The 14,079-nt window shown below is 43.7% G+C and overlaps 1 protein-coding gene across 11 annotated transcripts in view; it reads right to left on the reverse strand.

The window, feature by feature from the left end:
• Nucleotides 1–14,079, reverse strand: part of rabgap1l (RAB GTPase activating protein 1-like) — a 160,566-nt gene that overhangs the window by 85,789 nt on the left and 60,698 nt on the right. For all 11 annotated transcript variants that reach the window (XM_030372873.1, XM_030372870.1, XM_030372868.1 and 8 more), the window contains one exon: nt 11,023–11,143. In XM_030372873.1, the coding sequence (XP_030228733.1) occupies nt 11,023–11,143 (121 nt within the window). The remainder of the gene's footprint in view (nt 1–11,022; nt 11,144–14,079) is intronic.

Genomic DNA, 14,079 nt, shown 5'->3' on the forward strand with positions numbered 1-14,079 from the left:
GAGGTCAAAACCCGCCACTCCCAGTCATGGACAAGCTTCCAATCAAACCTCTTGCTTTATGTGATCCATGTGTATAGGCAGAATAGCATGTGATATAGTATGTGGTACAGTATGTAGTATAGTATAGCATAAGTATAGTTTGGGCTATAGCATACAGTATATATATTATAATATTTGGTATAGTATGTAGTACATCGTATAGTATGTGGTATAGTGTGTATTATATAGTATAGTACATAGAATATAATAGAGAATGTAGTATATTGTATAGCATGAAAAATAGTTTGGGTGTATAGTATGTAGAATAAATTATATTATATGATAGTATGCAGTTCTGTCCTTCCGAGGAGACACAAAACTGAGGTCCTGACTCGCTGATGTCATAAAAGATCCCATATCGCAAAGAGTAGGGGTTTCCCCGGTGTCCTGTTTAAAACTGCCCAACCAGGCTCATACAATCTGGCCTCCTAATCATCCTCCTGTATAATTGGCTGACTCATTAATTCCCTCTGGCGCAGATTGGCGGCAGTGAATCACCCAAGTGGGTGCTACAAACTGGTGGGGGTGAGTGAGGTCCCCCCCCTTTACTGTAAAGCCTCTGAGTGTCTAGAAAAGCACTATATAAATTAATCCATTATTTTTATTATTATTATTATTATTAGTTGTTGTATATCGTTCAGTATGTGGTAAAGTATGTAGTATAAAGTATAATATGGTGCAGGGGCGGATGATGTATAGGGGCGATTTGGGCGAAGCACGGCCAATTGGGAGAAAGGATTTTTTTTCTGACAAATTCTATCACAGCAAAAGTAATTATCAGTGTTCTAGACATATTATTTGTCATTGTCCGATCAGAATTGTCAGATTCAAGTCGCTTTTCAAATTGTCCCGCCTCTCTGGGCGAATTCATTGACGTGGAAAATCGCCCAAGCATTCTCCCAGTGACTGTCATGTTAAAACCTTAACATGACCTTCAATGCATTTTCAATGGGGATTTGGGACTCGCCCTAACGCTATTGCGTCACACGAGCAAAGAGCGCGAAGGGATATCTTCGATCAAGTCACTTGCTAATTTTAACATGGCTGCTAATGTGTGCAATTCCTTTGCGTCTCTGAAATAAGTGCCTTTTAGTCGACGATCCAATTCAGACAAATTGGCATGAAACAATCAGGACCTCCAAGACCAAAATTAATAATTAACCAAATTTCTACAAAGGGGGGAAAGTCCTCCACAAACCCTGAAAAATGCCACGGTGTTCAAGGGGACATCCAAGACGTTGCGGAACAAGCTTTTGGAATGTATGCTAGCGGTCGCACAGGAAAGGAATGTGGAGGTAAAGTCAGCTAGCTATCTGGCCATCCAAGCTGATGAAACTACGGACGTCTCCACGCAGACACACAGGCGCGTGCCGTCCATATGGACAGGTAGGGCGGCGAACTCCCTGCAAAAGCATGCTCCCAAAAAGAATAGTTCCTCAATAAATCATTGCTCCAAGTTTATTTTTAATAATGTGATTGTCACATTAACTATCTATAGTTTCTGTAGGCCTTCCGACTATTTTTGTTCTGTTGATATCAAATTGATGGTGGTGATTCTAGTTGAGTTTAACAAGTCATGCAATGTGGGGCAGGGGAACTCAACGACCGCGTCCCTCCGTATGTTTCTCGCATAACTCTGCAAGCTGCAATAAGAATTGCAATCCACGCATAAGACGCCCATATGGTCGTAAAGTAGTCTGCCCCATGATCATATTCTAGGACTGTTGTTTAAAATCGAATTACTCCGCCTGTATCTTTCGGCATTGAAGCCTATTCATTTATTTATTTCAGCAGGTATTAAAATTGTATACCTGATTTCATACCTGATTTAAACCGCTGTTATTGAGAAATATCTGATTTAAAAAGTGTTGTTATTGAGAGATTTGCACACATCGTCGGGCCAAGGTCCAAATCGAAGGTCTGCTTGATTGATGACTTGTATTTCTACTTTTCATGTTTTTGCAATGCACTCGCTAAGCCTGTTGTTAAATTGTTGTTAGATTGTTCAAATCAAATATGGAAGAAATAACTTCCCTATAATGTCGAATTTGTCCTTTGAAATTTTTGACAATGCAGAGTTGGTGTTTCCATTGGACATAGGCTATTCTAATTAGCCTGACATCATATGACGAGTGTTGCGGATGGCACTTCAAAAGCGTTGCAGTAACATTAGGCTATTAGTTTATTTTTAAATCTTACTCATCGTCACTTCCGGGCGATGTGGGGATAAAAACAAACAAACAGTAGCCTCGAGGTATTATTCTTTACAATGAACATGTCGCGTGAAACGCTTGCTTAGGCAAACAAGGAGGTGGAGAAGTTCCTCTGCATTCTTGAGGAGGAAGACGTGCAGAGGGAGATTGATGGAGCAGTGAGGAACGGTTTAATGCTTCGCGTTCAACTTTTCCATTGTTTTTATTGAGCAGGCTACACTGTGTCACGCTGCTATGATGTCACGATGTTTACGTAGCTGCCGCGATCGACATCCGGCCTACCATAAAGGGTACTGTCGGCGGTGGAAACACGACCTCGGAACTGAGCTGGGCTATACCGCTCCCTCCCTACCGGACTGAGGCGAACCGAACCGTACCGCACCCTTCAGTGGAAACGCGGCATAAGTACAAGGAAATATGTTTGAAAGGTACTGCCATTCATTTTCTGCTGATGCTCTGAATGCCACTGTCAATGCATATCCCACGCCTGACAAGGCAAAGCTCAAGACGGAACTGTCTCTGATCTATGAGAATCCTGAATTCAAGGCTTGTTGTGGTGCACTGGCACTGTACCAGGTTATCATGAGCTACAACCTCCAGGAGACATTCTCTGAGACCACCCGCGGCGCTACCATTGGGCCAACCCATTTTAGGTCCGGGCCCGCCCATTTTGACCCAGGCCTATAGTGAGTAGTGAGTGATTTTCATTCTAGCTGTTCATCCAATAAGCAGCCTGAGGAAAGCATTGAGCAAAAGCTTCTCAGCCAATCAGCGGCTTCTACCCCATATGTGGACTACCTGCCCACAGGCTGCAATACACACGTTGACTCTACTGGGCAAATCATACCTGTACAGCCAAACTCTGTCCTACAGAAATTAAATTATGGAATGACATACTGGACAAGCAGATGATGGAGCTGAACATTTGTTTCAAGCCCGACACATACGGCATATGAGAGCCGCTGCTGCCTGCTTGCCACAGTCTGACACCTTTGGTGACAAGGCTCTCATCCGGCCCGCCTACGCACACTTTTCCATTCCGGTGGAAGACGCAGAACACACTGTGTTTGTGCAGCAGCTTAAAAGAAAGGCAAAGGCCAACAACCAACAAAAAATAAACACTCGTAGAAGTGCTCAACGCATGCCCCCGTGATATTTTCCCCAACATGAACCGCCTCCTCACATTGCCCATGACGACAAGTACTGTGCAGAGACTCTTTTCAGCTGTCAATCGGATTAAAAAAAAGGCACCAGGGCAACAATGTTGACAGATGGAATGAACTCGTCCCTGCTTTCATTTGAAAGGGAATTGACTGATTCACTGGAATTTCAAGAAATTCTTGCTGTGTTCAGCAAGAAACCCTGCTGCCTCCTGCTGTCAGCCCCAAGTCCCACAAGCAAGTTTGAATTTAATTGTGTGCATTTGTGATTATTTATCAGTTATCTCGGAATGTTATGCTGTTGTTTATATTGTTAGATACGTTATTAGGGGTCCAAGCCAACAGGTTGGATCTCTATTGTTTTTGTAAGGATTGGATGCATGAGTAGATCCAGGTACGTGAGGTGACCGCAGACCACAAAATCCAGACCTGCCGGTCACTAGGTGGCGCTATACCTAGGAAAACGTGTTTGGGGCTATAACTCCCACACCGAACCTCCCACAGTCAAAAACGTTATACCCACAGATGCACTGGAGTCTGCTGCATCTTTTGGCATAGGCCACGCCCATTTGCGTCTATAATTTTTTTTCGCTCAAACCGCTAGACTGCCTTTTCGCTACTCCGCCCACATTGCTCGCCCGATCGACACCAAACTTTGCACACGACATCTTCCATCGCACACCAAAAAAGATATTCGAACAATTTTTTGATCCGACCTTCGACGACGAAACGGTAGCGTTCTGAATATTGGTTTATTAGCTAAATTAGACGTGGAAAATCAAAAATCCAAAGAAATCCAAAATTAGACATCGGATCGAGTCCAAATTTTACACCGATGTTGGTGCTAACCTTAAAGGTTGGATAGGTGATCTGCTTTTTTGGCCATTTTTGCAAAATTACTTGAAATCCTTATCATAACCCGCTTACAGCCACTGAGTTAGAAGTACTGACATGAAAATTAAACAAGTCAATCATCTGTGGAACGGGCAGGGCTCGAAAAAACTCCAGCCAATCATTTCCATTGCCACCGAGTTGCATTGGACAGTAAGTACGTCAATCAAACGGTCGTACTGCACTCCCCCTCCCCCCCTTCGTGCAGTACTCGTGACCCAGAGCTCGTGACCCAGAGCAAGCTCCTGTTTGTTGTTATCCTGCGGTAGCTACTGGAACTAGTTAATCCACATTTGGACCTAGCAGTAGAAGACAATTTCCATGGCAGACAAGACGCCACCATCCCCACCACCACCAGCAAAGAGGACAAAAAGGAAAACTCTTTTTCAGAGAGTAATTGATAATAAAAACGCTGAAAGAGAAAAACTGAAATCAAGAATAATCCTAGGCGCTGCTTTCGAACGTTGGCGGCAACTGAAGGACGAGAAGGGTCTAAAAACCGATGCTTGTGTGGCGGTTGACCTAGTTTCAAAGTTTATACCGTTTATACTCGGTAATACCGGTGTGGAGACGAGTGTATTACTCGGTGTGAAAATGTCCACACCGCGGCAACCCTAGTGAAAACCAGGACTTCCAATACAATTATATGAAACAAACATACATTTTCTAAAAATAGTAATGATTTATGTGACCGTTTAATGTTTATAACATCTGGTCCAACCATAGCAGCGAGAACGTATTCTCAGCAGGGGGTGCTGGAAAAAAAAAAAACTCAGCCTGCACTAGACTCGCAACTCGTTACATTGATAAAAAAAGATGTATAGCAGCGCAGCTCAATTACACCAGTGCATGCGCGCACAGTTGAAAATCGATCGTTCACATCCAGCTGCTCACAGAACAAGTTTAGCGCACCACCGCTACCCTCACACTTTTCATATAACCTTTTTTTAGCACTAGGTCATATGAGCATTAAATAAATGCTGCGTCTCAAAATGCCTTGGACAGCAGCGAGGATGACTCGCTTTGCCACGGGCCGAAACAGTTCGGAGCGACCACAGCCAGAGCGAACACAGCGGGGCAGAGGAGTGTCAGGAATAGTCTTTGGTGTACACATCAGCACGGCCTATTTGCACTACTGTTTAGTGGCAATGCAGTGTTTTATTCGATGCCTTTTTATTTTCGTATATTATTTCAATGAATACAATTTATTTATTCATAAAAAACGGATCTGGTCTTCAAATCTTTTTTCCAAATATAGGTCGTCTTACAATGGGGTTTATGTTTATATTCGGACCAATACGGTACAGCGGGCGCTCACATGACGTTAAGCATTTCCTGGTGCATAATGTGACGCTTCAGAACCTAAAATCCCGTTTCTCCCCGTTGACACGACAACACATAACCGGTGTTTTCAGAAATCTCCACTTTGGCCGGAGTTTTTAGAAATGATCGTTTTCTGTGATAAGACAGGGCCTCGGACAGGGGGTGTTGCAGCACCCCCAGCACCCCTACTTCCCGCGGTACTGGGTGCAACTTACAGCTGAATGTAGTGCCATGTTGTTAAACGAAAACCTACGCTAGCCTGGCTCGCTCTCGCGCATCTCTGTTCGCGCTCGTGCATGATTGCGCGTCCAGGTACTTGGAATGGGTGGAGTCAGAGTCAGCGTTGAAGGAGAGGGGGTAGGACCATTTGAGTTGTGTATTTTCAAAATCTGCTGGCGTTTCGCAAATCGCGTACCCAACCTTTAATGTCGTTCGATAAAAAAATCTGAAAATTTCGCCATTAGGGGGCGCAATAAACGAGGAAATTGTATATCTTCTACAAAATGTCGCCATTAGGGGCCGCCATAAACGAGGGAATTGTACATCTCCTAACTGGCCAAAGGAATGTTCTGAAAACGCGTTTGGGGATATAACTCCCACACCGAACCTCTCACAGTCAAAACCTTTGTATCCACAGGTTCACGGTAGCGTTTTGAATACATGCTTCGCGTTGTGCCGGCGAAATGCACATTTCTTGGACCCCTGCATAACTGCTTGCAGTTCTAGTTCATTTAATTATTCTTAAGAAATAAGCTACAGGAGAAATATTTTTTGGGTATACTCATCATGCCTTCAGTGTGTCTTGAACAACCACACATAAAAGGTTGCACATATTATATTGATATTTTATCGTATATGTCTAAATGCATACTTGACTGTAGATAGATTTGAGTGAAGTAAGGCCGCTGTATTAGATATGACATGACAAATTTTCTTTTTGTGATCATTCTGATCGTGCATTCGCCCGGTTGATAAACAAATAATCCCCCTATAGCGACTGCACTCCCACTTTAATATATATATATTTTTAAATCATTAATTATTTTAAAATCGGTTAACCATGTACACGTAAAAAAGGGGTTGTGTAACCGTTTAAGGTACGGCCACACCATACCTTGGGGGCGTAAAAAATCGGCATTTTTGCATAGCGAACCATTGGTATAGACGCGTAGACGCGTTACACGCGTTGAAGCGTCGTGTTAGGGGCGTAAAGGTACGGCCACACCAACCGCGTTACTCGCGTTTGGGGCGTCGAAAATCGGCTTTTTGGCATAGGGAACCATTGGTATAGACCAACATGGTCTCACAGGAATCCGTGAAATGACTAAGGTCGTCACGGAAACACGCCGATATCCGTGTGTGAGCCACGGAATAACAGTGTCATTTACTTGCATTGGAGCAAATTCCGTGGGCCACATCACGGACAATTGAAGTGATTCCGTCAGACCACCGCGGATTTTGAGTTAAGCCCTTGCTGTGGTCAAATGTGGCACACACAGATTGAAACGGGAGCACACACACAGATTGAAACGGGAATCTGTGTGTGTGCCACGGAATATCATTGTCATTTACTTGCATTGGAGCAACTTCCGTGGACACAACAAGGACAATTTAAGTGTTTCAGTGAGACCACCCCGGGTTTTGAGTTAAGCTCCCGTGGTCAACTCGCTCGTTGAAACGGGGATCCGTGTGTGAGCCACGGAACATCAGCGTCATTAACTTGCATTGGATAGAATTCCGTGGCCACATCACGGAAATCGGCGTGTTTCCGTGATGTGTCCATGGATTTCGAGTTAAGCGTCCGACCGTAGTCATTTCACGGATTCCTGTGAGACCAGGTTGGTATAGACGCGTAGACGCGTTACACACGTTGAAGCGTTGCGTTAAGGTACGGCCACACCAACCGCGTTACTCGTGTTAGGGGCGTCGAAATCTGCATTCTTGCATAGGGAACCATTGGTATAGGCGCGTAGACGTGTTACACGCGTTGAAGCGTTGCGTTAGGGGCGTTAGACGCGGCAGACGCACGTAATTACGCACGTAAACGCAGTAACGCGCCCAACGCACCAACGCCCGGAGTTCAAAAAATTGAACCTTCAACGCTCCAACGCGTGACGCTTAGCCGCGATAGCCAATCAGCGTGGAGCTTGACCCGACGTCACTGGCAGAGAGTAGTGACGCTTGCACAGAAGCATACGGCCGACATCTTTCTTTATTCTGGGTGGAAATAGTAACATAGTTACGCCATAAAATGTGTTTATGGAAAAAAAAATAGCGAGAAATGTGCATTTTACTTTCATAATGTTCGCTCGGTGAATGTGAAGGATGTTTGGTTTGATAATTATGACGAAGAGGGAACGCTCCATTCACTTGCATGGACAGCGTCTCTGGTTGCTAAGCAACCTCAACGTCTTGGTGGACTACATCTCTGCTGATCAACACTACGAATGCTGGAAACACACCAGACACACCATGTGAAGTTATTTAACCCGATTATTGTTATTTATATCCGAGATTATTTAATCTAATCCGATCTAAGCTCTATCATGCACCCAAACACGGTGGCGTTTGAGTTTCCTACCTCGGACTCCTAAATCCAGCGCAGCCACAGGCGCGTTAGGCGCGTTGAACCATTTTTGTGACACACAATGATCAAGCGTCAAGTTGGGCTTACGTGCGCATCCAATATTTTTTAACTATCCTTCGACGCCATGGACCTATTGGTCGACGCAACGGAGACGGCAAGGGCTGTGATTGGTCGTCTAACAAAATCATTTCCTGAATCACTTCTCCGGTTTGACTTTGCACCTTAATTACTTTGTACATTGTTTACTTTGCACCTTAAGAACCAATAAAACACTGAATAAGATTTGAAATGCTTTGGAAGTTTATTTACAACACTGCTTACATGGTTTGTAGTCAACATATAAGATAGATGGGGCGGCGAATTGCATTGCGTATTCGACATCCCTACGGAGAGCTGCTGAGCGGATTACGGAGTCGGGTTTTACATTCCGCATCGCAAAACAAGCCTTTACATTCGCCATATTAACACTATGTACACCACATTTACGAACCGCGGTACACCTCTAGTTACTATGGCGCCCAAACCGCCAGTATGGACGCAAGAAGATTCAGGTTTATTTTTTTACTTTTAGAATACCTTCTAAAAGTGTCTGGGTTAAGGGCTGCCGTTTACACTACTTCAGTTTACTGATGAGAAACATTGTTTATTTGCTGTGTAACAATGCCATTACTGAGGAAGATGATGCCGTTATGATATTAATAACCTTTATTTGTATAGCACTTTTCGAAACAGGATTACAAAGTGCTTCAAATAACAGAATAGAACATAATTAAAAGAAGTGACACACAAAAAACGAGAGTACAAGAAGTACTAACAAAAACACCATGAAGTAGAGCAAAAGGAAGGGAGCAATGTGTTAAAATAATAAAACTACTATAAGACAGCTTTTGCAAAAATAAATGGTTTTGAGAAGAGACTTAAGATGATACTGATTCCACTTGTCAGAGATTCTCAGGCAGGGAGCCCCACAACTGAGGGGCCCGTACAGCAAAAGCCCGGTCACCTTTAGTTACAAGCCATGATTTGGGAACAACCAGGAGACCCCTGCCCGAGGATCTCAGGCTTCGCTCAGGCTCATAGGGGACCAATAGGTCTGAAATATAACTCGGAGCCAGACCATGCAGAGCTTTAAAAGTTATCAGTAAAATCTTAAAATCAACTCTAAAAACTACAGGCAACCAGTGAAGAGAGGCAAGGATGGGAGTAATATGGTCTCGTCTCCTAGAATTAGTTAAAAACCTAGCGGCAGCATTTTATACCAGCTGGAGGCGCGACGTGGCTTTCTGACTCAGCCCAGAGTATAGTGAGTTACAATAATCTAAACATGAGTAAATAAAAGCATGGATAACCTTTTCAAGGTCTGTACGAGATACCAAGGACCTGATTTTAGTTATGTTGGTGTACATCCATGGAAGCCCCAGCATAATATGAAGGCTAAGTTTTTAACTCATAGCTAGAATTTGGTTTTACTGAAGTTTAGAACTGCATTTGATTCAAAAGATTCAAGATTCAAAAAGCTTTATTGTCTAGTATGTTGCCATACTAGAAAATTGTCTTTTGACTGAAGGCTTGGAGGTGTGTGTGTGTGTGTGTGTGTGTGTGTGTGTGTGTGTGTGTGTGTGTGTGTGTGTGTGTGTGTGTGTGTGTGCGCGTTATTTGTGTGAGTTCTTTGAGGAATGAGTGTTCTGTGTGTATATAGCTATGGGGATGAATGATTTTTTGTAGATAGCTTTCCTGGCCAAAGGCATTCTGAATCTTCTGCCAGAAGGAAGTAGATCAAAACAAGGATGGAGTGGGTGGGAGGGATCTAAGAGGATGGAGTTGGTCTTCCTTCCCACTGCCTGGATATACAGATCCTCCAGCGCTTTCTGGTGTATTCCTATTAGCTTGCTTGCTTGCTTAGTTAATCTATTAAGTCTGCTTTTGCTTGCGTTTGTGAGGAAGCCGTACCAGGATGTAATGTTGCAAGTGATGATGGATTCCACCAGAGATTGGTAGGCAGTTGACAAAATGTCTTTACTGACATTGAAGGTGTCTAGTTTCCTCAGGAGATACAGACGTTGTTGTCCCTTCTTGTAAACCCCATCTGCATGCTGGCTAAAGGACAGACGTTGGTCGATCTCTGTGCCAAGGTATTTGAACTTCACCACCTGTTCAACCACTAGTCCTTCCAGGGTCAAAGGTGAGGAAAGTGGATGTGGGGTGTTAGATGCCCTCCTCCTATGGCAACACAGTTCTTTGGTTTTGCTGATGTTCAACTGCAGTGAGCTTTCTTTGAACCACAGGGCCATTTCAGTGATATATTGGGTGTACTTGGACAGGGTGCTTTGATCTGTTGATTTGCAGTTTAATAATACTACCACTTATACATCCGTTCATGTCTGCAGGGTTAGCCTACTCATACTTCTACAAACCACTAATAGCTAGTATATATAAAGAATTCATATTTCTTTGCTGTATAGTAATTGTGATATAACTGATAACAATTATGGTAATGGTATTATTCTTATAAACATGAAACTCCTTTATGGCTGCAGGCTTAGAATACTACTGCATACTCTGTATACACTGAATAGATTCAGCATGCTTACATATGTATGGCTATTTAAGCGTGTACGTGAGGTAGATAATGCTGCTGAAATAGTGATGGAACATTGACCAGAAATGTAGGGGTAGAAAGGGTTAGAGTGAATGAGGGTGAAGGTGATGGAGAGTGAGGGGGAGAGAGGGTATAGATGAAATGAGGGTGAGAGAGGGCGAGAGAATGAGAGTGTGAGTGAGAGAGAGGGCGAGAGAGAGGGCCGTCTACCTTCCTCGTGCTCCTCTTCCTCAGCGAGTGAGGACCCCTGAGCTCTGTTGGTGCGGTCCGCCTCTCGCTGCAAACTGACCACCTCGAACACAGCATCGCCCAGAGAGCCAGCCTCCAGTCTCTGACACACACACACACACACACACACACACACACTTCCTGGGATTGTGTTTCAATAAACAGCATTGATCCAAAGGCTCAGGACACTTCACTGGCAGGCAGTGGACTTAATAGATTTTACTGGAGATCTGGATAGAACAGTCTAATAGTATGCTTAAGCCTAATGACTTTATGATACTATTAGGCCCCATCTCATTCCTTTGCTACATAGAAAATCTCAACCCTAGCCCTCGCTGTTGCGCGTTCACGCGCCGTGGAGTCATGTCCCAATACTGTTTAAATGTAGCTTAAGGGGTAGGGGGGAGGGCTAACATCCCCTCAAAATTGAGATTTTCGATGGGCACCCTCAAAGCGATTCAGTTCTGACTTGCTCCCACAATACCTTGCGAGAAAACGGAAAATCAAGAAATATCCTAGACAAGATGGAGGACGAAAAGATGCGACAGGATTGGAAAAACACAAATGTAAGTATTTTCTCTGTAATTAACTAGTAATTATTTTTATTAATTATACTCTGCAGCCCGGCCGCGGGCTTCGAAGCCCGGCCAAGGACTCTCGGAAGATCGTGAAAGTCTGTGGCCGATTTTCGCGGAAGATCGCGAAACTCCCCGGCCGACTTTCGCAGGCCGCCCGACCCCGGTTCTCGGCCGGGATGCATGCCCGATCACGGGCTCTGCATCCCGGCCGTCGACCGGGCTGCAGACCGGGCTGCAGACCGGGCTGCAGACCGGGCTGGATATCATGTCGTATGATATCAAGATCTTCCATGTTCTAGTGACTCCAGGTTAAAAATAAACTTTACTATACTAACACATATTAGATTAGATTAGATTAGATTAGATTAGGCTTTATTGATCCTTTTGGGATGACTCCCTCAAGGAAATTGATTGTCCAGTAGCTTACAGAAAGAAACACAACACAATATTAAATTATATACAATATAAGATAAACAATACACTCTAAGATAACTATAAAAAGTAAAATAAAAAGTAAACAGTAAACAATAATTATAATATAATATAAGATAAACAATAAACTCTTAACTAACTATAAAAAGTAAACAAAAAACAGTAAACAGTAAACAATAAACTCTTATGTAATATAGAAAGTAATTTTAGTAATATTATTAGTTATTAATTATTAATATTCTATAAGTGATATTATTATACTAATATATTATATTATATTAGTAATATTACATGGTTAATCAATGTATTTTTTGGCAGTACTATATTGTGTACATAGCTATTATATATTGTACATAACATATGGCCATATCAACCAGTTCTGGCATATAATTTCTGTTTCCTTCTTATTCGTTTTCTTTCAGGACTTCGTTGAGTCCACTGCCACCAGCCCCCCCCACCTCTCCCTCATGCTCCTCCACCCCAGGCACCTCTTCCACCACCCCAGACACCCCTTCCAAGAGGAGAGTGCCAGGGGGCAGGCGAGGCATGAGGAGAGCGAGGCAAAGTTGGCGGAATGGTGGAGAAGATGTGATTCTCCACCATTCTCTCAAAAGCTGAGAGAGAGTGTGTGTATTTTTAGGTGTGCGTGTGTGTGTATTTTTAGATGCGTGTGTGTGTATTTTTAGATGTGTGGTTCAGTGTTTCTTATTTAAATAAAGTGTTTCTTCTAAAGTGTTCTTGTTCTTAACCGATTATTATCTAAGGGTGCACTCACACTAGGCCATCTGTCCGTGGCCGTGGCCGTTTTAGCACCTAACCGTGCTCAAATCTGCCAGTGTGAGTGTGGCCAGTCTGGCTAATACCACCTTAACAGTATTATTATTTTTTTAACACTTTATTTAAACATGCCAATTACAAAATATAAATACCATTTCAGGTTAAACATCTTTACAATGGGTCTTGCTCGTTGCCCGAGACAATGGGAGCCAGTCTGTCTCTTGTAACATTACCAGGGGTCTGGTTATCTGCTAGGGGGCACAGGGAGGCCATGATGACGTCACAGGGTAGGGTTGTCCCATTTGGTAGGGGACCGTTAAGGGGTAGCAATGAGGGGTAGCAATGAGATTGAGCAATGAGGGTTAGGGTTGAGATGTAGGGTTGAGACAGAGCAAATTAATGAGATTGGGCCTAAGTCTTAGTTTGTTTAAGCCTATATCAGTTTTGTTACTATTACAGTCTTATAGTCTGTAAAGTCTATAGACGTTATGATACTATTACAGTTACTATTACAGTCTTATAGTATGTCAAAGTCTATAGATGTTATGATACTCTTAGGCCCAATCCCGTTTCTTTGCTCACTGTCTCAACCCTACATCTCAACCCTAACCCTCATTGCTCATGCTCATTGCTACCCCTCATTGCTACCCTAACCGATCCCCTACCAAATGGGACAACCCTACCCTGTGACGTCATCATGGCCTCCCCGTGCCCCCTAGCAGATAACCAGACCCCTGGTAATGTTACAAGAGACAGACTGGCTGCCATTGTCTCGGGCAACGAGCAAGACCCATTGTAAAGATGTTTAACCTGAAATGGTATTTATATTTTGTAATTGGCCCGGCCTGGCGAGACTGGCCACACTCACACTGGCAGATTTGAGCACGGTTAGGTGCTAAAACAGCCACGGCCACGGCCAGAAGGCCTAGTGTGAGTGCACCCTTAGATAATAATCGGTTAAGAACAAGAACACTTTAGAAGAAACACTTTATTTAAATAAGAAACACTGAACCACACATCTAAAAATACACACAAACGCACACCTAAAAATACACACACACACACACCCTCTCTCATCTTTTGAGAGAATGGTGGAGAATTACATCTTCTCCACCATTCCGCCAACTTTGCCTCGCTCTCCTCATGCCTCGCCTGCTCCCTGGCACTCTCCTCTTGGAAGGGGTGTCTGGGGTGGTGGAAGAGGTGCCTGGGGTGGAGGAGCATGAGGGAGAGGTGGGGGGGCTGGTGGCAG

Source organism: Gadus morhua, chromosome 12 (genome assembly GCF_902167405.1).
Source record: "Gadus morhua chromosome 12, gadMor3.0, whole genome shotgun sequence".
In the NCBI taxonomy this organism is placed as follows: Eukaryota; Metazoa; Chordata; class Actinopteri; order Gadiformes; family Gadidae; genus Gadus; species Gadus morhua.